The sequence below is a fragment of the Vollenhovia emeryi genome, unplaced genomic scaffold (genome assembly GCF_000949405.1).
Source record: "Vollenhovia emeryi isolate VEMERY1.0 unplaced genomic scaffold, V.emery_V1.0 DF950469.1, whole genome shotgun sequence".
Taxonomy (NCBI): Eukaryota; Metazoa; Arthropoda; class Insecta; order Hymenoptera; family Formicidae; genus Vollenhovia; species Vollenhovia emeryi.
Genome location: NW_011955897.1, coordinates 1 through 1,201, shown reverse-complemented (window position 1 = coordinate 1,201; position 1,201 = coordinate 1). Strand labels below are relative to the sequence as shown.

The following is a 1,201-nucleotide window of genomic DNA, read 5'->3' as shown; positions in this document are numbered from 1 at the left end:
TATCGGCCAGGTCGTTCATAAGTTTTCCCAGTATCTCGCCGACGATAATATGGATAAGCATCTTCATCCATTCTTGTTTCTTCTAAAAAAGTTCTCGGATAACGTTTTGAACATTGTCCTTCTACCAAACACCAATCGCCACAAGGCCCGTGAATCATGTGTCTCATGACTATATCATGTAAATTATGATTCTCACAAGGATCAGGAATTTCTGCAGATATATATTTATCGATTATTTCTGGAGTTGTTATTTTAAAATTATGTTTTAAAGTGATCAACATATGGATATGTGGCAAACCACGTTTCTGAAACTCAATAACATATACATATGCTGCTACTTCACCAAAAAATTTTTGTTTAGTAATCAAATCTATTAAATAATCTTTTTTAATATTAAAAACACGAGCACAAATATCAGGTCTATCAGAAGCTTGTTGACCATGTAAAAGGTTTTCATCAATTTCACGCCATTTTGGATTACAAGTCATTGTGATAAAAAGATCTGGTTTACCAAATTTAGCAACAATTGCCATTGCATCTTGATAATTTTGTAACATGTTACGCGGTGACCCGATAAACGAAGAAGGAAGTATAACCATTTTTCCAATACGTCCATTCAAGTTATTCGACAAATTTTGCATATAATCTATTAAACCTTGATATGTCTCAGAACGTAATTCTTTCTGATGAGTCTTGCAATAATCCGTTCTATCTTTTTCAATTTTTACATAATTATCCACAAGCCATTGTTGAAATAAACGTCGTCCTAATAAGAAAACATTAAAATCATCACGAATAGCCATGCGATACTTAATATATTGTCCTCTAGTTATTCGTCTATCGCTATTTAATTTCTTTAAATCACGATGCCATCCTTGAGTACCATATGGATAAAACAATGGATATATCCATGGTTCAACATTTGGATCCATAATACTAACTTTTTGTAAAGTTTTTGTATTCTTATTACGTATTATAACATACGATTCTGGAATTTCTCCATCAGCCGTTGTAGAAAAAACAGCAGCAATTTCATTTGCTCTCTGAATATTATATCGACGTCGATCCATTCCTGGTTTTAAAGTGAATATTAATTGTAATTCCGGTAACAATTCCTTAGATAATGATTGGCGTTGATTTTCTAATTCTTCACCCATCATTTGATATGATTTAGCAAATATATTACATTCTCGCATTATAT

The 1,201-nt window shown here is 32.0% G+C and overlaps 1 protein-coding gene across 1 annotated transcript; it reads right to left on the bottom strand.

Annotated features, from left to right (window-relative positions):
• Nucleotides 1-125: 125 nt before the first annotated feature.
• LOC105568104 lies at nt 126-1,157 on the bottom strand (the record flags this gene model as incomplete). The annotated part of the gene is made up of 1 exon (XM_012023541.1): nt 126-1,157. A coding segment is annotated over exon 1 (1,032 nt), but the record flags the coding sequence as incomplete, so codon positions are not given.
• Between the last annotated feature and the right edge of the window lie 44 nt (nt 1,158-1,201).